At 35.8% G+C, this 24288-nt stretch overlaps 1 protein-coding gene across 1 annotated transcript in view; it reads right to left on the bottom strand.

Annotated features, from left to right (window-relative positions):
• Positions 1–24288, bottom strand: part of THOC1 (THO complex 1) — a 54044-nt gene that overhangs the window by 14763 nt on the left and 14993 nt on the right. Inside the window, exons 8-11 of the mRNA XM_045457147.1 lie at positions 20662–20744; positions 18027–18100; positions 9398–9506; positions 7108–7239 (exon numbers count right to left, since the gene is read on the bottom strand). Coding sequence (XP_045313103.1) covers positions 7108–7239; positions 9398–9506; positions 18027–18100; positions 20662–20744 — 398 coding nt within the window. The remainder of the gene's footprint in view (positions 1–7107; positions 7240–9397; positions 9507–18026; positions 18101–20661; positions 20745–24288) is intronic.

The following is a 24288-nucleotide window of genomic DNA, read 5'->3' as shown; positions in this document are numbered from 1 at the left end:
TTTATCATATTAAATATCTCAACCCAAATTGAATGGCACAGTCTCTTGACTTCCTTTCCTCTCCTAGATGACCTCACCATCCCTACCCAGGCTCTCAAGTTCCTTGACCTCAGCTCCACGGACAGGCATAGCTCTGCTGTGGCCCCACTGCTATGGACAAAAGCTGGAGCCGGTTATTACTCACAGCTACCCCAGCTCTGAAACCCTCAATTCACAATCCTCTCACCATAGCCTCTGATTCTTCCAGTCTCTCACTCAGTTGTCCCAGGACCTGACTGAGACCTTAAGTCCTTTGAATCATCTATTTTCTGCCTGTTAGTCCCATTCTGTTTTTATAGTAATCCTATTTTGATTAAGATAAGGGGTCAGTAAACCTTCTTTAGATGGTAAATATTTTAGGCTATGTGAGCCAAGAGCATATTATATTATGTAGGTACTTATGTAAACATATTAAAATATAAAACAAAACAAGCAGTGGGTCAGATTTAGCCTGCGGCTATAGCTGGCTGAGTCCTGGTCCTGACTTTCTGGTTTCTCTCTTCAACCATTTTCTTGCCAACTTCCTCAACACCTTTGTGCCATACTTCTGTCACATCTACTGGGCAAAACAGCAACACCAGATCGAACCAAGTTACCCACCTTCCCTCTATCAACACGAAGGCTTCCCATGGAGGTTGCAGATGGAGCTACTTGAAAGAAAATACAAACCACATAGCTCTGCAGATGGTATCCCCCTATGCTACTGCCTCTAACTTAAAATTCTGGTCTCTAATCAGTGATCTTTCTTTGTTCTCCAAGGCTGTAATTCTTTCCTCTTCTCCACAGCAATTACTGCAAACCCTTTCAACATATTACAAGCATTACTTAACTACCCTTCCACTCTCAGTACATCAACTACCTCCACCTTCAATGAAAATATTTCAATAAATTGGAAGCTTCACCCACATCCTTGTTTTCACCTTTTTTCTTCTGTCTGGACATCTTCATTGCTAAAGGTAATCCTTCCATTTGGAAGTTCCAATCTCCCTAAGTTAACTGAGTCCCATCAGTTAACCCCGCTTTCTTCAACCCTTTCTTCTTTCCAAGCTCCTTTCTATTAGCATTAAGTAACTTCTCTCAAAGAGATCCTCAGCCTCCCCTCATACTCCCTAACAGCCAAACTTCTTGAAAGAACTGTTTCCAATTCACCCCTCAACCTGCACAATCTGTGGCCTTCTGTTTACCAATTTACTGTTTTTGCCAAGATCACCAATGACTTACTTGTTGTTAAATCCGATGAACTGTGTCCCCCCACCCACCCACAATGAACATTTTTTTCAGAGTCCTCATCCTACTTGATATGCTTGGCTTCCACAAGGTCACACTTCTCTAGTTTTTCTCTAATTTCACTGGCTACTCTTCAAGCTTCTTCCTCTCCTGGACTCCCCCGCCCCTTAACTGTTGATTTTCTTCAGGATTCTGCATGATGCTGCATAATGTTTTCTTCTCTCTCCAGTCTGTATTTTCCTTTAATTACTACATACAGCTGGTAACTATGCCATATACCAAATCTATACTCTCATCCTAGACCCTGTTGCTAAACTCCAAATCTGTATACTTACAAAGCTACTACATACCTACTTGAATGTTCAACTGACACTTGATCAGATTTCATGTCCAAAGTAAAACACACTTATTTTGCCCATGAAACCCGCTTTTCTCCAGTGAGAGGTTCTACCCTCCATCTATTTGCCTAAGCAACTTGAGGAAGACTGCCTGGAAAAAGCACAACTATAAACTATAGGAGCAAATCTTGAGTTGGAGAGTATGTGACAAGAAAGAAAACAGGAGGTACCAAGACTCTAAGTCCAGTAAAAGACTCGTCTGTTTGAAGACCTTAAGTAGTTCAGCCAGTCGGGAATACAAACAAGCCTCCTGGCTTGGAGAGATGAACTGAAATGGCTAGCGTTGTGTACAAACTCTTCATCTATCTTGGGCTTTTGGTCTCCCACGTTTCTTTTTTAAATTTATTTTATTTTTATTTATTTTATTTTATTTTATTTTATTTTATTTTATTTTATTTTATTTATTTTACTTTACTTTACTTTACTTTACTTTACTTTATTTTATTTTATTTTATTTTATTTTATTTTAGAGAGAGACAAAGACAGCGTGAGCAGGGGAGCGGCAGAGACAGAGAGGGAGACAAGAATGTGAAGCAGGCTCCAGGCACTGAGCTGTCAGCACAGAGCCTGACACAGGGCTTGAACTCACGAAACTGTGAGGTCATGACCTGAACCGAAGTCGGACACTTAACCTACTAAGCCATCCAGGCACCCCTCCCACATTTATTTTTTATGCTAGAATATAGTTTTTGATGGAAATAGTGGACTGAAAACAGGAGTCAACAAGACATTGAATCGGAGGTGGGAAGGGACCAGTATGATCAGTCAAGCTAACGGCTTCACACTATGCTTATGGAAACTATAAGCTCTGAAAGATCACACAGCTAGTGACAGAACTGAGACTAAAACTGACACGCTCAAGTGCATTATTTCTTCCTTAATGTATATTTTCTAGTTCTACTTTTCTTTGGTTATTTAGAAAATTACACCATTTACATCATGCAATGGGTCAAATATTTCTTTGTTTTGTTTCTTGAACAAAGGGTCTTTTTATCATCCTTAGCTTTTACTGCACATCTCAGCTCAGGCCTTTCAGCCTTCCTGATTATTATTCTAAACCTAAAAAGGATCATGCTATTCTTATTTATCTTTATGTGCCTTTCTGTCAATAAACTGTACATGTAAATAATATTCCTGGTAAAATTAAACTCAAGTATGAAATATCCCATTTCTATCATTTATACAAAGTACTTTAAAAATCTGTGCTAGAAAAAAAATTAAGAGCATTCTCATTAAAATCTTAATTTGTCATCATTAGCACATTAGCTGATATCAAATTATCTAATTTTTAAATTATGAAAAATTTTAAATGTCAAAAAGGTACAGTTAAGTAATATAACATTCATGTCCCTCTATCCAGTGACATGTCAAATCCTAACATTTTTACCTGTTCCACATTTGTTAAAGAAATAGATATTATCGAAACTGTTAAGCCCTCCTCTGTAACCTCCCTCTTCTGCTCCCCTCTCTCTTCCTCTTCTATGGTAAGCACTACCATGTATTTGGTGTTTATGATTCTAATACAGATTTCACATTATTGCTACATAAGTAGTCATCTATAAATAACATATTGAGGTATTTTGCATGTTTTCAAACTCTATACGTATTATTCTGCAATAAACTATTTTCACACGACATTATAACTGAAATTTATACAACTTAATACATGTAACATAATTCGGGGGTTGGCAAATTTCAGTTAAGGGCCAATTAGTAAATTATTTTAGGCTTTGTGGATGATACAGTCTTCATCACAACTACGACTTTCTGCTGTGGCAGTACAAAAGCAGCCATAGACAACAGGTGGATGTTATAGCATGGGTGTGAGGCAATAAAACTGATTTATAAAAACAGGTGGCAAGCTAGATTTGCCAATCTCTGCTCCAGTTAACCCACTTTCAGTTCTTTGTGGAACTCTACTGCATAAATTTACCGTAAGTTACCAGCCTCCTGCTTATGAACATTTAGATTGTTTCCAAACTTCCACCTACAAACACATAATTTACAAACAATGAGTCTTCTTAATTATTTCCTTGTGCATGTGTGTGATTCTCTAGGGGCCACATCTAGGAACAGAAGTTTTAATTTTGCTAGTTATAAAACTGCTCTGCAAAGTGGTTGAATCAATTTATACTTCAACCAGCGTGTATGAAAGCGTCCTTTCCCACACCTTTGCAAATACCATTTGTTGTTAGGCTTTTCTGCTTTTGTCAATTTGGTGTGAAACGACTGCCTCATCATTTTAATTCCTTTGGCTATTAGAGATGGTTAGCATCTTTTATAAGCTTATAAGTGATTTAGGTTTCTGTATCTGCAATCTACCTGCACATACCATCTTTCCAGTTTTCCACTGGCTTGTCTTTTTATTGATAGAATGTTCAGAATATTAATCTTCTTCAGTTATACAGTGATGAGTATCTTCCAGTTTGTGGCTGTTTTTTCACTTTGGTATGGTTTTTTCTATGGTATCTTTTTAAAAAAAATTTTTTTTAATATTTATTTATTTTTGACAGAGAGAGAAAGAGCATGAACAGGGGAGGGGCAGAGAGAAAGGGAGACACAGAATCCGAAGCAGGCCCCAGGCTCTGAGCCATCAGCACAGAGCCCAACGCGAGGCTCGAACTCACAGACCGCGAGATCATGAACTGAGCTGAAGTCGGACACTCAACCGACTGAGCCACCCAGGCGCCCCTCTATGGTATCTTTTACTATTCAAACTTTTATGTTTTCATATTAACTATATTGGTATTTTCCCTCATGACTGGTGCTGTGACTTGAGAAATCTTTCCCTGCTCCGAATGTACACATTTTATATATATATTTAAATGTTTCAGTTCTGCTTTTCTCATTTAGACTTAAGAATTTTTTTAATGTTTATTTTTGAGAGAGAGACAGAGAGAGGGAGGGAGGGAGGGAGGAAGAGAGAGAGGGAGGGGAGGGGTGGGGGAGTGGCAAAGAGAGGAAGACACAGAATCTGAAGCAGGCTCCGGGCTCTGAACTGTCTGACAGAGTCTGACATGGAGCCTGAACTCACGAATCGTGAGATCATGACCTGAGCCGAAGTCGGACGCTTAACTGAGTCACCCAGGTGCCCCTCTCCTTTAGACTTTTAATTAAGCTGGAATTCAGCTTTGTGCATGTAATAAGGTATGAATTGAATTGTATTTTTTTCCATATGAGTGAGCTGTCCAAGCAACATTTATTAGGAATAATCCATCTTGGGGTGCCTGGGTGGCTCAGTTGGTTAAGCATCCAATTCTTGGTTTCAGGTCAGGCCATGATCTCACAGTTTGTGAGTTCGAGCTCCATGTGGGGCTCTGTGCTAGCAGCATGGAGCCTGCTTGGGATTCTGTCTCCCTCTCTGTCCCTCCCCCCAGCCCTCTCTCTCAGGAAAAAAAAAAAAAAAAACAAAAAACATTAAAAAAAAGGAATAATCCATCTTTTCCTCACTAATCTGTAATGTAACTTTTGTATCTCAAACTTCAGTTTGTGCTTTCTATTTTTCTAGTTTTTTTTACCTGTACTAATAATTGCTTTACTGTTTCAATTACTAGAGCATTACAGGTCTTAATATCTGACAGGGCAATTGTTTCCAATTTCTTCCAATTTTTCTTAGTACTCTTGGCTTTTCAGAAGAACTTTAATATCAACTTTTCCTTCTTCCTAGAGAATACCCTTTAGAAGTTTTTCAAAAAGAAGGTCTTAGAGAAGTATGTTTTCCTGGTCTTTCAATGAGAATGTCTATTTTGTCCATAGTCTTGAGTGCATTTAGCTGGATATAAAATTCTAGATTGATAGGTTTTCTTCTTTAGAACTATAGCATTTCACCACTATCTTCTGGTATCTGTTAACTGTTAGAAATTGGCTAACAAACAGCTGTTCCTTTCTAGTATATTTATCTTTTTTTTTTTCCCCTTTAGTGGCTTTTAAGGTTGTCTCTGTCTCTGCAGTTATAGCATGATGTACTGAAGTATTATTTGTAGCACACATTTAATCTTCGAACTTGGTATTACCTTTAATTCTTTTCAATATACTTTTCCCTCTATTTTGTTCTTTAATAGTTACTGAAATTTCTCAGTCAACCACACATTGCTCTCAACTGCTCTTTCACATTAACAAGCTAAAAAACCCTGTCTCTGTGTCTTCTGGGTAAACTTAACATTACCTAACATTCATTAGTTCTCTTTTCATCTATGTTCAATCTATAGTTTAATTCTGTGTGTTCTGCTTTGGTTTTGATGATCACATTTTTCATTTCTAAGTCTCTCACTTAGTTGTCATATTGAACCATTCTGTTTCATTTCTGCCTGTTTCAGTTTCACAATTTTTTATTTAGTCTCAATGGATGCTATATAATCAATTATCTCTTTGATTATCCAAAACATGTATTTTTAAAGTCACGATCAGGCTGTGTATCTGGAATAAATACACGTGTATCCCAACAGTCGATTTGGTTGGTGGTATTTCCTAGTATTGAATTTCTTTATAAATTTTGTGAATCATATTGTAATTTAATTGTAATTTATCAGAGATTTGCATGAGAAACTTTTGTTTTGGAATGTTTGTTTACTTTCCCTTCTTTCTCTGTACATCCTTTCTTGTCTAGGAGTTTTCCATTTGATTCCATGAGGGTCCCTGGAACCAAGTCTGGAAAAAGTCTTAAGATGAATTCTTGGAGCAACAATTTTATTAGTATATTGAAGATATCACATATTTAGTCACAAAGCTAGCAGACATAAAGCCTGACACAAATCTGTGTCTTTGTTATCCCTAGACCCAAAGTCTCCTATGAATCCACTGCCCTTGGCAGAATACTATTAATATTTTGTCTTAGCTTCTTTTTAAAAGAAGGTAAATTTCAACCTCAGTCCCTGGCTTCAAGCAGTGAATCTGGCTCTGGCCCCTGGTCCCCATGAAACATATCTGGTGTCTACCACTTGTAGCCAAACTCCTGGCTACCACTTGTAGTCAAACTCCTTGTAGCCAAACTCCTAATACAATTATCACTGTATTTGTAGTCAAATGCTCTACCCCTGAGCTATACCCCCCTTAGCATTGCATTTGAATAAAATTTACTTATTAAGCTGTACAAATAAGATTACAGAGAATGTTTAAACACCTTATTTGTACCTAAGGGACAAACTAATTACAAAATATTATCTTCAATAATGCAAATTAAATCCTAACTTGAGGTTCAAAATATATGCACTTGAAAGTAATTAAACTGCAAAATAAGCCTACAAAACAGAAAATGCAGAACTTCTTTCACTTCTGAAATCAAATTAGTCTTACTTGTGGAAGGAAGACACAAGATTCTCAAACTAATACTTACCAGCTTTAACCAAAAATAAAGAAACATTTCTATTAAACTTAAAAACAAGATCAGCTAAATAGAAAAAAAGATGAGTACTTATTATGCTTAGTGAAAAAGAAAAATTTGTACCTTTTCACTTGTTAAAAATTTTGCAAAATACACATGTTCTCCTCCTGCTTTTAATTCTTCCATCTTTTTCCTGGAGGCCTGAGTATCATCTAATTTATAACTCTTAAAAACAGCTAGAACTTCTTCAGAATACTGCAAAGTAAAAATACCAATTAGTTTTAATTGACATTGTGGCCCAATAATTTTTTAAGTGCTTTTCTATATCAAAACACCTAGAATTTACTCACAGTTAACCATGAATGCATATTGTAAAGCATATTAAACAAGAAAAACCATGACGGGAAAATGGGAGTAAAACTACTTGTTATGAGATTTCATGGTATTGTAAAAGTTGGGATAAACCCTCTACTCCTGAAGAAATATCATTTCTTATATAGTTTGTGTAAGGGGCAAATAGAGAAAGTAATGCTTTGAGATTATACAGAAATTTACCATTGAAATTAGCTGTTTAACCAGCTGTGGAAAGCATTCAAGCATTTCTTGTGCTAAAATGCTGTGACCAAATAAGACAATGATGTTGAATCCTATCTAGTAACAATTCCAGATGATTTCTCACTCACCACTTAATCTGAACACACACCATGCCACTTTTAAGAGCTACGCATTCACCTTGGATTTTGACTACAACTGAAAAGGACAACTGATCTTTAAGTAGCCAACAAAAAGAAATCTAGAGAATTCTTTTTTTTTTTTTAATTTTTTTTTTAATGTTTGTTTATTTTTGAGACAGAGAGAGACAGGGCATGAATGAGGGAGGGTCAGAGAGAGAGGGAGACACAGAATCTGAAGCAGGCTCCAGGCTCTGAGCTGTCAGCACAGAGCCCGACGCGGGGCTCGAACTCACGGACTGTGAGATCATGACCTGAGCCGAAGTCGGCCGCTCAACCGACTGAGCCACTCAGGCGCCCCCAGAGAATTCTTATAAAACAAAGGCTAGCCATTTTTTTCTGATAGTTTGTAAACCTTTAAAAAAAATTTTTGTTTAAGTTTATTTTGAGAGGGAGAGAGAGAGAGAGCACCTGTGGGAGCAGGGGAGGGGCAGAGAGAGAGAGGTGTAGAGAGAATCACAAGCAGGCTCTGTGCTGCCAGTGCAGTGACTGACACAGGGCTTTAACTTATGAACCGTGACATCATGATCTGAATCCAAATCAAGAGTCTGATGCTTAACAGAATGAGTCACCCAGGTGCTCCAACTTAAAAAAAATTTTTTTTTTGTTAAGTTTTTAAGTAGTCTTTACACTCAAAGTGGGACTGGAACTTAAACCCATGAGGTCAAGAGTTGCATGCTCTACTCAACCGGCAAGGCACCCCTAAGCTTGTTTACCTTAAAAATAAAACTGCCAGTTATTTTACCAGCAAAAAAAAAAAAAAAAAGGAAAGAAAAAGGGTTTATTTGGGAATAGCTGAGAATTGCAATCTGGGACTAGCAAACTACCACAAAGCCAGACACAAATTTTGGGAGAACAAAGTAGAAGAATGCTCTTTCACAGAATAAAGGAGGAGTTCTGAGGGGCTGTTATAAACTAAAAGTCCACTGGAATAAACTGGGAGTTCAAAGTATAGTGGTTTCTCATTGGCTAAACTGTCGCTATCTCTCACTGGCTGGGCTGTTGCTGGGAGAGGAAGAAATCTTCATGCTGCTGGGACAGTAAAACAGTATAGACTGAAAAGGTCTATCTCTTCCAGCTGGGTCTGAAATTAACAACTAGTGCTGAGTGTAAGAGTTCCCCCTGTTGGTTTCCTGATTCTTCCATTCTAAATGAGGTTTCCTTTTATTAATTTTCACAGGCTATGTGGCTCATGTGGTCTCAGTCACACTACTCAAGTCTGCCATTACGGCACACAAACAGCCATAAGTAATACATAAATGAATGAGTGTGGCTGTGTGCCAATATAACTACGAAAACAAAGAGAAGACTGGATCTGGCCCATGGCCATAGTTTGCAACCCTTGTTCTAACAGGATACTTGAAATAATTTTGTGCAAAGTAAAGACAACATATTTGGCAAATATTCATCAATTTGTGTTGATAATACTATGTAAAAAAAAAATCAAACCCCAAGGCTGTAATTGCTAACTTTGAAATCCCTAACTCATTTATAAACAACTCCACAAAATTGGCGGTTTAAATACTAATTTACAATTTAGCTTCTGAATTTATTATAAAATAGGCATAAAAACCTAAGAGGTAAAATTATACAATAAAAAGTATGCTGGACAAGAGTCAAGTTTTGCCTCTGCCATAGCTATAAAACATTGACTTTTGGGTAGTATGTAACTGGCAACTCACCTTAAGAAAAGTTTTCCATGAAATCTTCTCATAGCATTGCACAGGGTTCCTGAAGTAATCTTGAAGTGACCAGAATTTTCGATACAGGTTGTAATCAATTGGAATGGAGCTAATAAAATAAATGTTATATTCAATAAATCATTTAAATTTTTTTAGAAATATCTAAGTGCTCCTAACTTTTCTTAGGTCATAAATCCCTTTAAGAAGCTGATGACAGCTAAGCCCCTTTACCCAGAAAAGTGCACGTTCATACTTAAACTTTTATAAACAATTTCAGGGGATTCATAGACTCTAACAGATCCACTTTACAGTAGCAGAATGCCTGAATTTTGGCCCAATACATGATTATTCAGAATTAAAGACTATGTTTCCTAACCTCTCTTGCAGCTATGTGTGGCCATGTGGTTAATTTCTGGCTATTTGGGAGAAGTCATATGTGCAATTTTGGGGCCATGTTTTACCATTTTCCTATTTCTCTTTCTGCTGGCCATAATGCAGATATGATGATGAGCCACATGGACTATAGGGAAAAAAAGGAAACACCAAGATATGGTGGGATAAGAAGTTAGGAGGAACATAGATCCCTAGACAATCTTCCTGAGAAATGATATTCTACCAGCTCTGAACTGCCTGTCTCCAGACTTTTACATAAGAAAGAAATCAACTTCCATGTTGTTTAAACTAATGTCACTTTGAACCTATGCTAAAAGACATGGCATCAGACAAGTACATATCAACTCAGTATTACAAAAGTAGGCATTTTCTTTAGTGTTTTTATTATGGCATTACTAATTCAACCTGTAATTTGTTACAAATCTGCAGTGTCAATACACATTCTATTAATTTTTAAATTTACAAAAATTACACTATGTTTTAATTTTAGAAGTTAAACATTTCAGGGGTGCCTGGGTAGCTCAGTCAGTTGAGCGTCCAGCTTCGGCTCAGGTCACAATCTCACTGTGAGTTCGAGCCCCATGTCAGGCTCTGTGCTGACAGCTCAGAGCCTGGAACCTGTTTCAGATTCTGTGTCTCCCTCTCTCTCTGTTCCTCCCCTGCTGATGCTCTGTCTCTCTCTCTCAAAAATAAATAAACATTAAAAAATTGAAAAAAAAAAAGTTAAACATTTCAGACTTTTTTATCTAAGAGATTTTTGTTTTAACAAAATCCTCTATATCATTCAAAATAGCCATTATATAATGTAAAAAAATGCTTGAGGTATGAACTATTTCATATCCTCAAATATCCACACAAATTTTCAACATCACCTCTGTAAAATTAATTTTGTGTGTACTACCTTACTCCATTCTTTCTAAATAAACCTTAATAAATTGAACCTAAGGATTATAGTTAGTATTTTCTCTAAGCTTCATGGCCATACAAATATTCCAAGGAAGATTGTAATTTTACGTGCAGAACAGGAAGGGGGGCTTAGTGATCCACAAAGTCTTATGATCTTAAGAGTCTTGCATTCTCTATTCTGGGCAATAATAGAACGTTAATCTTCCACTCTTCATTTTTGACATGGATATATTAAAAATTACTTTTTTGATGACAAGAGAGTGACAGGGACAATATTATAAAGCATTTTAAAGGATTATAGTAAAATAAAATGAGTATAATTTTCATTATGTACTTTAAGAAGTTTTTTGGGAAGGGTAGGGTAATATTTAAAAGACTGAAAAGTGTCTTACTTCCTTTTTATACAAGGATAGAGTAGAAAAGTAAAAAATAATTTGCTAGTGTAAAAATCAGTTTTCTACAGAAATGTCTGAAAAGGCATTCGTTTTCTAAGAATGACAAAGGGAAAAGTATTTTAGCAAAACATGTGGAAGCACATTTGATGAAGATTCTCACCATAGTACTTTAATTCATATGATTAAGATTACAAACTACAAGTCAGTATCATAAAATACTTGTCTAAAGAACTTCATTAAATTTATAATCAACTGGCACATCAATTAAAATAACCACATACAGTAACAGATTACTTATCTTATAGTCACACTTCTGACAACTCTAACTGCATGGAACAAAGGTGTGAACTTGGAAATAATTGAAAAAAGTCCTTGGTCTGCAAGGAAACAGCAGTCACAAAGTGCATGCACTTCATTTTACCAAAGAGGCTGAAATTATGCTTGAATTATGCTTACCCAGATTACAACGGCTTTGAATTATGTATAAAGGTTAATAATTTAGCAAGCTAGCTAATTTTGATAAAAGAATGCTAACTTGGTAGAGCGACTACTAGTATTTGAAATATGTGGACCTTGCTTCAAATCAATAATGAAGAATACTGGCAACTTTTAATTGACCAATAGCCAGCTCCTGCCAAAAGTTTTATCAAGAACTGGCAGTGTTCAAAAGAATTTAACGGGCATGTTAACTTTTACTCTCTCTACATTCTTTCCTAGTAACTTTGAAAACAGGAAAACAATGATCTGAACATCAACTGACATCAACTGTTTTCTATAACTGAAGCAATTTCATTGATTTACAAGATTGTAAGTCTGGGTTTTCTACATATCAAGTTAAAAAAAAAAAAAAGGCCCCAAAAGGAACATTTTCCAAAATGTGCAATTGGAAAAAAGAAAATCCATGTATAAAATAAATCATTTATATTCCTCAAATAATACTATAACCAGTATTTGTGTAGTTCCATACACTTAATAAATAAGTTTTTTGAAACAAAATGGCTTTTGAAGATTTTATATAGTTTTATATATAGTTATATGCACACACACACAATGTTACTCAGTTACCACGTATAAGAATATAATAAATGCCTCTTGAAATGCAGTACAAGGAAAGTTTGCCCTTAAGAAATGGGAGACTACCAGATACACAACCTAACCTTACACCTTAAAGAGCTTGACAAAGAAGAGCAAATAAAACCCAAAACAGCAGAAGACAGAAAATAATAAAGATTAGAGCAGAAATTAATGCTATCAAAACCCAAAAAACAGTAAAACAGATCAATGAAACCAGAAGCTGGTTCTTTGAAAGAATTAACAAAATTGATAAACCACTAGCCAGTCTGATCAAAAATAAAAGGAAAGGACCCAAATAAATAAAATCAAGAATGAAAGAGGAGAGATCACAACCAACACAGCAGAAATAAAAACAATAAGAGGAATATTATGAGCAATTATACACTAATAAAATGGGTAATCTGGAAGAAATGGACAAATTCCTAAAAACGTATCTACAAAAACTGAAACAGGAAGAAACAGAAAATTTGAACAGACCCATAACCAGTAAAGAAACCGAATTAGTAATCAAAAATCTCCCCAAAAAAACAAGAGTCCAGGGCCAGATGGCTTTCCAGGAGAATTCTACCAAACATTTAAGGAAGAGTTAACACCTATTCTCTTGAAGCTGTTCCAAAAATAGAAATGGAAGGAAAAATTCCAAACTCTTTCTGTGAAGCCAGGATTGCCTTGACTCTGAAACCAGACAAAGACCCCACTAAAAAGGAGAACTATAGACCAATTTCCCTGATGGACACAGATGCAAAAATCCTCAACAAGATATTAGCCAACTGGATCCAACAACAATACATTAAAAAAATTATTCACCACGACCACGTGGGATTTATACCTGGGATGCAGGGCTGGTTCAATATCTGCAAAACAATCAATGTGATCCATCATGTCAATAAAAGAAAGGACAAGAACCATATGATCCTCTCAACAGATGCAGAGAAAGCATTTGACAAAATGCAGTATCCTTTCTTGATAAAAAACTCTCAAGAAAGTAGGGATACAAGGATCATACCTCGAGATCATAAAAGCCATATACGAAAGACCCAACGCTAATATCTTCAATGGGGAAAAACAGAGCTTTCCCCTTAAGGTCAGGAACAAGACAGGGATGTCCACTCTCACCACTATTATTCAACATAGTATTAGGAAGGCTTAGCTTCAGCAATCAGACAAGACAAAGAAATAAAAGACATCCAAATTGGCCAGGAGGAGGTCAAACTTTCACTCTTCGCAGATGACATGATACTCTATATGGAAAACCCAAAAGATTCCACCAAAACACTGCTAGAACTGATTCATGAATTCAGCAAAGTTGCAGGATATAAAATCAATGCACAGAAATCAGTTGCATTCTTATATACCAACAATGAAGCAACAGAAAGAGAAATCAAGGAATTGATCCCATTTACAATTGCACCAAAATCCATAAAATACCTAGGAATAAATCTAACCAAAGAGGTTAAAAATCTGTACACTGAAAACTATAGGAAGTTTATAAAAGAAACTGAAGAAAACACACACACACACACAAAAATGGAAAAATATCCCATGCTCCTGGATAGGAAGAACAAATATGGTTAAAATGTCAATACTACCCAAAGCAATCTACATATTCAATGCAATCCCTATCAAAATAACACTAGCACAGAGCTAGAACAAACAATCCTAAAATTTGTATGGAACCAGAAAATACCCCAAATAGCCAAAGCAATCTTGAAAAAGGAAACCAAAGCAGGAGGCAATGCCAGACTTCAAGCTGTATTACAAAGCTGTTATCATCAAGACAGTATGGTAATGGCATGAGAACAGACACTCAGATCAATGGCACGGAATAGAGAACCCAGAAATGGACCCACAAACATATGGCTAACTAATCTTTGACAAAGCAAGAAAGAATATTCAGTGGAATACAGTGTTTTCAGCAAGTGGTGCTGGGAAAACTGGACAGCAACATGCAGAAAAATGAACCTGGACCACTTTCTTATACCATACACAAAAATAAACTCAAGATGGGTGAAAGACCTAAATGTAAGACAGGAAGCCATCAAAATCCTTGAGGAGAAAGCAGGCAAAAACCTCTCTGATCTTGGCCACAGCAACTTCTTACTCAACATGTCTCCAGAGGCGAGGGAAACAAAAGGAAAAATGAACTATTGGGACCTCATCAAAATAAAAAGCTTCTGCACAGTGAAGTTAAGAATTAGCAAAACTAAAAGGCAACTGACAGGGCGGGTGGTGGGGGAGGGGGGGGCGCGCCTGGGTGGCTCAGTCAGTTAAGAGTCTGACATCGACTCAGGTCATCATCTCATGGCTTGTGGGTTCGAGCCCCGTGTCAGGCTCTGTGCTGGCAGCTCAGAGCCTGGAGCTTGCTTTGGATTCTGTGTCTCCCTCTCTCTGCTTCTTTCCCAGCTCACACTCTGTCTGTCTCTCTCGAAAATAAATGAACATTAAAAAAAAATTTAAAAGGCAACTGACAGAATGGGAGAAGATATTTGTAAACAACATATCAGATAAAGGGTTAGTATCCAAAATCTATACAGAACTTATCAAACTCAACACCCCCCTCCCTCAAAAAAAAGCAATCCAGTGAAGAAATGGGCAAAAGACGTGAATAGACACTTCTCCAAAGAAGACATCCAGATGGCCAACCGAGACATGAAAAAAAGGCTCACCATCACTCATCATCAGGGAAATACAAATCAAAACCACAATGAGATACCAGAGACCTGTCAGAATGGCTAACATTAACAACTCAGGCAACAACAGATGTTGGTGAGGATGTGGAGAAAGAGGATCTCTTTTGCACTGCTGGTGGGAATGCAAACTGGTGCAGCCACTCTGGAAAACAGTATGGGGGTTCCTCAACAAATTAAAAATAGAACTACCCTACGACCCAACAATTGCACTACTAGGTATTTATCCAAGAGATACAGGTATGCTGTTTCGAAGGGACACACGCACCCCTATGTTTATAGCAGCACTATCAATAATAGCCGAAGTATGGAAAGAGCCCAAATGACCCTTGATGGATGAATGGATAAAGAAGAGGTGGTGTGTGTGTGGAGTATTACCCAGCAATCAAAAAGAATGAAATCTTGCCATCTGCAACTACGTGGATGGAACTAGAGAGTATTATGCTAAGCGAAATTAGTCAGAGAAAGATAAATAGCATATGATTTCACTCATATGAGGACTTTAAGACACAGAACAGATTAACACAAGGGAAGGGAAGCAAAAATAATATAAAAACAGGGAGGGGGACAAAACATAAAAGACTCTTAAATATGGAGAACAAACGGAGGGTTACTGGAGGGTTTGTGGGAGGGGGGATGGGTTAAATGGGTAAGGAGCATTAAGGAATCTACTCCTGAAATCATTGTCGCACTGTAGGCTAACTAACTTGGATGTAAATTAAAAAAAATTAAATTAAAAAAAAAAAAGAAATGGGAGACTACATTTAATCAGAGAATGAGAATTATGTAACCATCGTATGTTCCTTTATTGTTTCAGTTGCCAGAAACCTCACCTCTTAATTAATGCTTGATAGCAACAACAATCTTATTCCAAGTTGCTAATTATAATTTCCTACCTGTAAAAGCTTCTGATCTTTTATTTTTAGTTGGCCTGGTATTTACTGAGGTGCCTCATAGAAGAAATTTTAAAGTAGTATTAATATATGACTACTAAGACATTTTTACAGTTGAGGCACTAAAAGTAAAAAAATTCCTCTCCTCTCAAAGTTCCATTCCATGCTGTCCCTCTCTTTTCCTTCAGGGCTAAACATAGAAAGAGTGGTCTACACTCAATGTCGCCATTTCCTTACCTTCCTTTCATGTTTTGACCCACTGCAATTTGCCTTCTAACTTCACCATTCCACAGATACTTTTGGATTCTATATCCAAACAAAGCAAATGTAACTACTTATTATGTATGCAAACCATAACAAATTAGAGGTGAGAGTTACTATCTAAAATAGAATGTTCTGTAACTATTTTAACCAAGATGTTTTGTAACTTGACATATTTTTTAAATGTTGAACTGATGATTTTATAGAATGTTACACTTATATTTTTTTAATACAAAATTCTTTATTGGTGTATTTAGCCAAATGTGAAATGGACTTCATACTGTAGATATATGGGTAATGTGTTCTTTGTAAATGCAGTGCCTAAGACAATCTGGTGATAGCTGGTCACAAAGTAATTCCCCAAACGATCTCTTCCTCCATTCAAAAAATAGTGAAGGGGATTAAAAGGTATAAACTTGCAGTTTTAAAATAAGTAAGTCACTGGGATATAAAGTATGGCACAGGGAATACAGTCAACAATATTGTAACAACTTTGTATGGTTGACAGAGGATAGTTAGATTTATACTGGTGATCACTTCATAATGTATATAAATGTTGAATCACTATGTATCCACCTGAAACTAATGTAATAATGCATATCAACTACATTTCAATAAAAAAGAAAAAGGGTTAGAAAAGTATAATTGTGACAGACTGAGAGGCAGCTGAGTATTGAATCCTTGTACCTGTGGCTACTTCATCAACATAACCAAAGGGGATACTTGTCTATACAGGCTGAGTTTAACTAGACAAAACTACACTGGACAGTTTGTCTTTGGGGGCTCTTTTTACATTTCAGGCTCCTATTATGTTGGAGACTACTACCTTGGCCCTTTAAATTCGATGTTCAGGCAAGACCCCAAAGTATACTATCCATAATATCCAAATAGATGTCTAAAAAAAAAAAACCCCAAAACACAACTATAGCTAATAATAAATACTGAATAAACACTGTTCTAAGTTTTCCATATATCACTATAGATAACATCAGCAAGTATGACAACAAGGATAGCCACTGTGTATCTTAATAGAACATGTCCAAGCAGCATCTTCTTTAATACTCTCAATGAGCAGGTAGGTGGCATTACTACATTTTAAAGATACTGAAACTGAGTTGCAGGGAAGTTAAGTAACTTGCTTGAGGTTATACGACTAGGATTGGAATTAAGCCTGGAGCCACACTACTTTCAATGCTTCTTTGGAGATACATGTTTGAATCTGAAATCTGGGATGCCAGGAATATGTCTCCCTGTGTGGATACTGGAAACTCTTCCTGACCTTTTGGAAATTTAATTGCAATTAATGATATCTTGTGTCACTGCAGATACCTGGATGTGAAAGTTTTCCTTCCCACCTCCCTTTTCTCTTCTTCATTGCTTCTAACCATCATTAGGAAGAAATAATTTGGAAAGTAAGTAAAGAGTTAGCATATGAGATAAGAAACAAGAGATGGAGCAGGAAGGGGAGAAGAAGGGAAGGCTTCTTATTTCTCCTACTTCATCAAAAAGTCAGCCCATTATCCATAGGCCCTATCCACAGGTCCCCAAAGTTAAATGGAAGGAAAAAGAGAGGAGTGCCTAAGTTGCCCATTGTTGGCTTTCCAAATTTTAGGCATATGCATAAAGTAGGCCATGTAAATAATGAACTGTCCACATGCAATTCAGAAACCAACTAAAAGAGCCTATTAGTGATTTAAAATTTGTAACTTTAATATACATAAAAATTACAAATAAATCTATAAGCAGGATTTCCTTCCTTGTCTACATCTTGATGGTAGCTACTGAATAAACACTGTTCTAAGCACTTTCCATATATCACTATACATAACATCAATGAATATGGTGACAATAGGATAACTACTGTGTATCTTAATAGACCATATCCAAGCAGCATCTCCTATAATACTCTCAATGAGCAGGTAGGTGGCATTACTACATTCTAAAGACAATGTAACTTGACTTACTTAGTCATTAAGGTGTTAGCTTTGTAGATCAAGAAACTTGAACTTCAAAAACTCACCAAGTTGTTGGAGCTTCATCATCTCCCATTTCACCTTCTTCTACATCCATTCCTTCTTCTCTATCCTCAGTATGCTAAATTTAAAAACATGCATAGCCTGTCATGAAGCAGTTGTCAGGCAGAAGGCAAATACTAGAATAACATCATTCATACACTGCTAGACAAACACTGTTAGAAGTCTAGCTGCACTTCTGCCTAGACCTACAGTTAATCTTTAAGGCAACAGGAATTCTATGTGACAGGGATCTGAGAACTCAGAAGCAGTATGACAATGATATAAGATAGCTATGAAGATACAGTAAAGTTTTACGACAGTATTTTTCCACACATGGTTTCTAGATTCTCTTTGCAAAGAAAGGGCCTATGGCTAAGTACATTTTAGAAATATATACAATGACCTTTTAGAGAACTGAGAAGACCATTAGTATATTAAGGACTCTAAGAATTATAGTAAGTAAATAACTGTGTTTTTGTCCCCAGCTTTAGTTTGACCAAAGAAATCCTCCCCCAACTGCACAGAGAACTCTTATTATTGGGGAATACTTTAGGGTACGCTGAGTGCCTAGCTCTATACTGAGAAATTCAAAATAACAAGTTTACAGAGAATAGTTCAAGAAGTACTGAAAGATATATGAAGGCGAGAGACAAAATTTAAAAAAATCTTAACATCACTTCCAAATTGATAATAATTACATTTAACAAATTATATAAGGTAGTCTAATTTACAGTGAGATGTTAGTTATATCTAATTGATATTTTTTAAAGATTTATAACTTGTTCCTAAATTAAGAATCGGTGCTGAATGTACAGAAATTTGCCAGAAATCTGGACTGTCTTCTGGATATATCATAAATAATCTTAAAAGGGGCGCCTGGGTGGCTCAGTCGATTAAGCAGCTGACTCTTGGTTTCAGGTCAGGTCATGATCTCATGGTTCGTGAGCTTCAGCCCCACATTGGGCTGCACTGACAGCGTGGAGGCTGCTTGAGATTCTCTCCTTCCCCCTCTCTGCCCCTACTCCACTCACACTCTATCTCTCTCTCTCAAAAATAAACATTAAAAAAAAAAAAAAAACTAAAAAAAAAAAACCTTTAAAAATAAAGTTGATTATACCTGATGTCTTTTAAAAAATCAGTGGGCAAATGATGGATTATTTAACAAATGGTTCTAATTATACTTGGAAAAAATAAAATTATAACTCAGTTTATTCCATACTCCAACATTCATGCTGGATTAAAGATTTACAAGAAAAATTAAATCATAAAAGCATCAAAGAAAACAAAGGGACTTCTATAATCTGCAGAGTAGAAGCCTTTAGCATTGACACAAGGCCAGAAACAATAAAACAAAAAGACCAAAAACATTAATATTATATCCAGATTTGAAAGTTCTACACAGGGGTGCCTGGGTGGCTCAGTCGGTTAAGCATCCGACTTCAGCTCAGGTCATGATCTTGCGGTTTGTGAGTTCGAGTCCCGCATCAGGCTCTGTGCTGACAGTTCGGAGCCTGGAGCCTGCTTCGGATTCTGTGTCTCCTTCTCTCTCTGCCCCTCCCCCACTTGTCCTCTGTCCGTCTCTATCAAAAATAAATAAAACGTAAAAAAAAAACAAAAATTAAAAGTTCTACACAGCAAAGGCACCATAAGTAAAGTTATAAGAAAAACAATAAACAGGAAAAAAAATCAACAAAATGATAGGCAATGAATTAGTAATATTCTGTCTGAGTAGAACTACACAGCAGTAAGAAAAAGACATTTCAACAGTAAAATGGGCAAATGGCAAGAATAGGTAATTCTCTTCCTCACTGCTTCTAATTGACATGGAAGAAAAATAAATTCCAATAAACATACAGCAAATCCCTCAACTTCATTAATGACCAAGCAATGTAAGTTAAAACAAAGAAGATTTACTTTTTAAGTATATTATCAATTAAGCAAAGATTTTTAAAAATTGATTAATTCCCAGGGGTGGTGTGTGGCTGTGGGTACACATTCTCTATGTATCATTGGCGATAGTATAAATTTGGGTATAACCTTTCTGAGAAGTAATTGAGTGCAGCTATCAAAATGTGATATATGCATATATTCTGACACAGCAATTTCACTTATTGGAATTTATCCCTAAAGAGACACCTGGATAATTTAGCAATGATATACACAATACTATTCACTGTAATGCTGTTAACAATTATCCACCGTTAGAAATTATCTGAATGCCTACTGACAGCATTGTAATATATATCCACCTGAAAGACTCATCATGAACCATTAAAAAGACACAGATCCAAATGTACTGATGCAGAAATGCATCCATTTTATACTGTCCAAAGAAGAAAATGGATTGCAGAACAATATGTATTATATGATCTCATTTTTGGAATAAAACTACACACACAATAAGTTCTGTAAGGACAGACAGAGAATGCTAAGAGTGGTTATCTTTGGGCCTTGGATTATGGGGTAGCCATACTTTCTATTTTAAATATTTCTATTTGATTTGCATTTTTTGCATAGAACATACATTATGTCTATAAATTAGAAATAAAGGTTTTAAAATTTTTGGTGACTTAGAAGACCCAGTCACAGGAGTTATCTTAGTAACAAACTTATGTTTGTTAAATTTTGTATCAGCCTCACCTTCTGACCCAGGGTGCTTTCCTGCTCATTGGTATTGAAAACAGTGACATTTTCCAGATTAAATTGACTCTGCAAGTTAAGACCTATTAAAAAGAAAAAAAAAAAAAAAAGATTTTCAAAGCAAATCCACCAAACACCTAAATGTGTTTAAGAATATAACTTTGTTGTCACATAACCAAAACAAAGAAAATGATAAATCCATAATTAAACAAAAGATCAAGTCAGACCCACACCTGGTTTTCAAATCCTTTCTAAAATTCATTTCTTTAAGGTGCCTTTAGAGTATCCAGAATTCTACATATATAACAAATACAGTTGTCCCTGTTATTACTGAAAAATCTAGAGCAATTTTACAGAGTGCAATATGTAGTAATTTATAGTTTTGCTAAAGCACAAATAAAAATTGTATTAAACAAAAAGTGAACATGTATAACAACATATATAATAAATACGCTGCAGTTAATGAGCACCAGGTTTCTCACTGTCAAAGAAAGAACTTATAAATAAGAAGGAATATTGGTACTGGATTAAACTCAGAAGTATCAGTATGATCTCATGGTTTTTGTTGTTGGTCATTTAAAAATACATACATAGACACATATTAATATAGATGTGTGTGCATATAGATCTTTCCTAGGTCTGTCCACCAAGTGAACCCAGAGCAGTGATACTCTTAGATATCTAGGGCCCAGATCTTGGCTTCTAAATACCATTCTTAAATAAAAGGAATCAGGCTCTTTGGAGAAGTGGGTGATTCCAGGGTTGGGGTAGGGAAAACACAGATGAGCTCTATTTTCTCATACCAGGAAAACATGAAAGAGCTCCCTCCAATGGGCAAAACCAGAACAATCTAAGTAAGAAATTAATTACACTATGGGATTATAATCCAGACAATAAAATATCCACAAATTCACACTGAAACAGATGACTGAATTAATAAGTAAATAAGGGAGAGCAGACAACTCTTCTGCATGGAAGAATCCCAAGTAATAGATGTAGAAGGAATAAAAGAAATAGAAAACCAACAACAGGACAACCTAAAAATCATTGCTGTAGGCAAATTCACTGATGAAAACTAAAATTAGTGGGCAAAGATCTAAGGAGAAAAAGAGTGTGTGCACAGCCTCAAAGTATTTCCCTTCAAATATTAACTACAAAGGCAAAGACAGTAACTTAGCAACAAAAAAATATGATGACCAACGATACCACCACCAGTAACAGTATATATCAACATCATGTTGAAATGATGCAGTGAGAAGACCACATCACCTCTGTGGTCTTCCCCTAAATCCGTATCCTCAATCTAATTACGAAAAAAAATCAGACAAAGTTAAATTGAAGGACATTCTGCAAAATACCTGATCAGTACTCTTCAAAAGTATCAAAGTCATAAAAAAAATAAGCAAAGAAATAAGAACTGTCACTGGGGAGAGTAAAGCAACATAGCAACTAAATGGAACATGGGATGCTGGGTTGGATCCCTGGACAGAAAAAAGAAAAATAGTGATAAAACTGGTAAAATCCAAATAAAGTCTTAGCATAGTTAATAATGCTGTACCAATGTTGATTTTTTAGTTTTGGCAACTATATTGTGATCATGTAAGAGGCTAACATTAGGTGAAGGTTGTTAATTCAGGTACTCTCTATATTATCTTCGCAACTCTTCTTTAAGTCTAAAGTTATTTCAGTACAAAAGTGAAAGCGGAAAAAACTATGCTAGATCAAGTCATTAAGCTAGTGAATGAATCTGGTTGCCCATTTAACACTGACTACTTAAAATACATTTGTCTATTCTCTATTTATTATTCAATATAGTACATGCCATAATTCTCATTAAATCAATAATTTCAGTCAGACTTCACTACATGCTAAACTACATGTTAAACTGGTTTTTTGAAGGTCTTGGGATATACTCCAGTGAATGTCAAGCATCTACAAATGTTTAACATAGATACTATGAGAAAATATCCCCAAATGCCAACCTCCCTTATGTTAGTGGTAGGATTAATTATACACAGCTTTTTCCTTCATTTTTCAAATTTTCTGAAAAAAGTTATTTTTATAATTTAAAAATTAAATTTAAAAACATTACTTATTAAAAGATGCATAATGTTTAAAGCTATATATCAGCAATATATTATTAGTCTTTCAACCAGTCAATAAGGGAAAGAAAAGAATGGTTTTTCTATGTCTTGTTAATTTAGTAATACTGTACACTGGAAGAGAGGTCTAAAATGTTCTTTAAAATATGATGAGATCTACAAATAAAGGGGATTAAGAGTACACTTATCTTGGGGCGCCTGGGTGGCTTAGTCAGTTAAGTGTCTCCTGACATTGGCACAGGTCATGATCTCACGGTTTGTGAGCCTGCTTGGGATTCTCTCTCCCTCTGTCTCTCTCTCCCACTAGCATGCCCTCTCTCTCTCAAAATAAATATAAACATTTAAAAAAATTAATACAAAAAAGCACGTATGCTTATCTTGATGAGCACTGAGAAACATACAGAATCACTGAATCATTATGTTGTACACTTGAAACAAACATAACACTGTATGTTAATTATACTTCAACTATAAAAAAGAAAAAATAGAAAAAAAGAAATGCAACAAATAGCATCCTATAAATACATTTGAAATTTTAATTATTTTTAAAATTTTATTTTAGAGAGAGAGAATGGGAGAGAGGGGCAGAGAAGAGTGGGGAAGAGTAGAGAAGAGTAGGGGAGACGGGGAGAAAATCTTAAGCAGGTTCCACACCGAGCATGGAACCTGATGTGGGGCTTGATCCCACAACCCTGGGATCATGACCTGAGCTGAAATCAACAGTTGGATGCTCAATTGTCTGAGTCGCCCAGGTGCTCTAATACATTTGAAATTTTAGATAATACTCACAAATTTCCAGGAAAAAGGAAGTTACCAAAACTGTCTCAAGAAAAAAATGAAAAGTCTGAATAGTCCCAAATCCATTACATAAGTCAAATCCAGTTTAAAACATTCCCACAAAATTCTATTGTTGCTAACTGCTTCCTTTGTAAAGCTTACCAAACATTCAAGAAAGAAAGAATACAAAATTACTCCAACTTTTCCCGAAAAGAAGAAAAATAGGAAAATTTACAATTCATTTTATGAATCTGGTACGAAAATCTAATATCATTATAGGGAAGGAAATTTACAGGCCACTCTCCTTCCTGAACTAAATTCACATTATCTCTAAAAAAAATAGCATTCAAAATACAGCTATATTTTAAGAGGAGGCCCTATTACAACTAAATTTGAATTATATAATGTAAAAAAAAATGATGAGAGTGGAGGCTGGAAATAACCAAGAAGGACAAAATTATGGCTGAGAATTGAAACCTTGTTCTTATGTCTTCTATAACTTCCAGCAAACAAACTACAAATTAGTTCTTATGAAGGGGCATACTTCATTTCACAAAAAAGAGACTTCATTTATCACAGATTTAAATGGCAACTAGGTGTCTGGCACCGTTCTAGGCACAGAGAACACAGAAGTAAACAACATACACACTGAAAATGACAGATAGTGCTAAATACTAAGAAGAAATTTGAAATTGGGTGGTGATAATGAGGGACTGTGCTGGCAGGTTTAGAACAGATGCTGAAAGAG

The sequence above is a fragment of the Leopardus geoffroyi genome, chromosome D3, assembly GCF_018350155.1.
Source record: "Leopardus geoffroyi isolate Oge1 chromosome D3, O.geoffroyi_Oge1_pat1.0, whole genome shotgun sequence".
In the NCBI taxonomy this organism is placed as follows: Eukaryota; Metazoa; Chordata; class Mammalia; order Carnivora; family Felidae; genus Leopardus; species Leopardus geoffroyi.
This window is presented reverse-complemented; position numbering and strand designations above follow the sequence as displayed.